Genomic DNA, 1,874 nt, shown 5'->3' on the forward strand with positions numbered 1-1,874 from the left:
TAAATCTAAAAAATGATGAGTGTATTATACTTGAGATTGTATAATACATGAATAAATACGGTAGGTTTCACAGAATTGTTTTTTTGTACTTTTATTACTTTACAAAAAACAGCTGTCTTTAAAATGTGTATTTTTTCATGATTTGAGTTTTATATGTTGTTGTTTTTATTAGAACCCAGCCAGGACTACTTGAAGCCAGAAGGATACTCACCTCTGTGTTTGTGTAGTATGTGTTCCATGATGACCTGAGGGACTCCTGGCCCCCAATGTCCCACATCAGGAAGTGGGTGTTGTTCACAACGATCTCTTCCACATTACTTCCAATCGTAGGAGACGTGTGTACCACCTCGTTCATTGAACTGGAACATACCACAAGGATAAAAACATGTTTCAGATCATGAGTCATGCATTCATTAGGCTTTWTATCACCTAAAAACTCTGCACACACATAAAAATAACTCAAATCACTGTATTACTATACTTACAACTGGTAAAGAATTGTAGTCTTCCCTGCATTGTCTAGGCCCACAATAATGACTTTGTGCTCTGAAAAGAAAAGAAAAATAATTTGAATTTACAGASCAACAGTGACATCAATATGTGGGTTAGGTGTTTATGTATGAGTGTTGTATAAACTCAGCCACCAGTGCACACTGTTTAAAACTTGGTGTGCACTGGTCTTTTGTATTCAGCACAAAATCTGGGTAACAAACTGCAGAATTAGAATCAGTACGACAKTGATGCTGCAAATRGTTTATTTCAAACTTTGTTTTCTCTCCAACGTACATCTGAGTAGGCTGCTACATTGCAAGGGTTACCTAATAAAAATATAAACAAGATGTGACATGTAGGAGTGGTTGCCAGTTTTCTGAGCGTATACAAGGACTGGGTTTTTTATAATAGATGCCACGGCAGGAAGGAGTAAAGCAGAGGCTTTTTATTTAACATGGACCCAGCTTTAGGCATCAACAAAATTAAAACAAAAAAAATTCTCAAATCTTAATTAACTTGCCAAGTTAGAAGTCCTGTGAAAAGAAGAGTTTTAAAAAAAGACTTGTTAGTAATGATCAAATGGCTAATTAAGAAAAACTGGAGCGTGACAGAATGAGATAAAATCCATAAACTGCCAACAGAGCTTTGGTCTACATGTATGGAAAAAAGAAGCTCATCAGAATTAGGAATGCATGATGTAAACGATATACGGTAGAAACTATATAAATTTATCCTCTGATAATCTATATTCTACTGACCAACCGCACAATTCTTTTAGATGATGTAACCAGCTGGAGTCAAAACAGAGGAAGCAGGAAGCAGCGAYGCTGAGAGCGCAAATGAAGAGGGGAAAAAACTTATCTGGACCTGGTTCAGGTGTGTGAAAATGAACCCCGAACTGTTCACATATTTACGTGACGGCGCTCCCTCTGCTTGGATGCCGACCGACCACACTGCCTGCTGCAGGAGGAGCGAGCACCGCTGCATGAGTGAAGGGCTCGACACACGGGAGGCGACGTCGCTCGCTCTCCATTCATTTCCACGCAGCGAGGCGACTGTCAGTGCAGGTGAAGTCAGTGCTCAGGTGGGACGCACAAAAATCAGTCTGGACCTCGTTTCTCCTGCGGTCATAGCGCAAGGACGCACGGCCGAATGCACGCGCACTCTAAAGCGCTACTATAATGATTGTCACCCTGCTGGAGCGCGCCAGATTAAACAGGTGGAGTGCAGAAAAAAATAATCTGCGAAGTGTGTAGAAAGGAATAAATAGAAACAATTTGTTTTACCACCTTAAAACGAAGCAGGTGAATGGATGCAGATATCTATTACATTAAAGTTATTGTGTGTGTGTGTGCTAATATACTGTGTGTGTGTATATATTA

The 1,874-nt window shown here is 39.9% G+C and overlaps 1 protein-coding gene across 1 annotated transcript in view; it reads right to left on the minus strand.

The window, feature by feature from the left end:
• arl5a (ADP-ribosylation factor-like 5A) overlaps positions 1-546 on the minus strand; it is a gene marked incomplete at its 5' end in the record, with an annotated part of 9,192 nt that extends 8,646 nt beyond the window's left edge. The window contains 2 exon segments of the mRNA XM_014027402.1: positions 212-359; positions 486-546. Of these exon segments, the coding sequence (XP_013882856.1) occupies positions 212-359; positions 486-546 (209 nt within the window).
• Positions 547-1,874: the final 1,328 nt, after the last annotated feature.

Source organism: Austrofundulus limnaeus, unplaced genomic scaffold, assembly GCF_001266775.1.
Source record: "Austrofundulus limnaeus strain Quisiro unplaced genomic scaffold, Austrofundulus_limnaeus-1.0 Scaffold646, whole genome shotgun sequence".
Taxonomy (NCBI): Eukaryota; Metazoa; Chordata; class Actinopteri; order Cyprinodontiformes; family Rivulidae; genus Austrofundulus; species Austrofundulus limnaeus.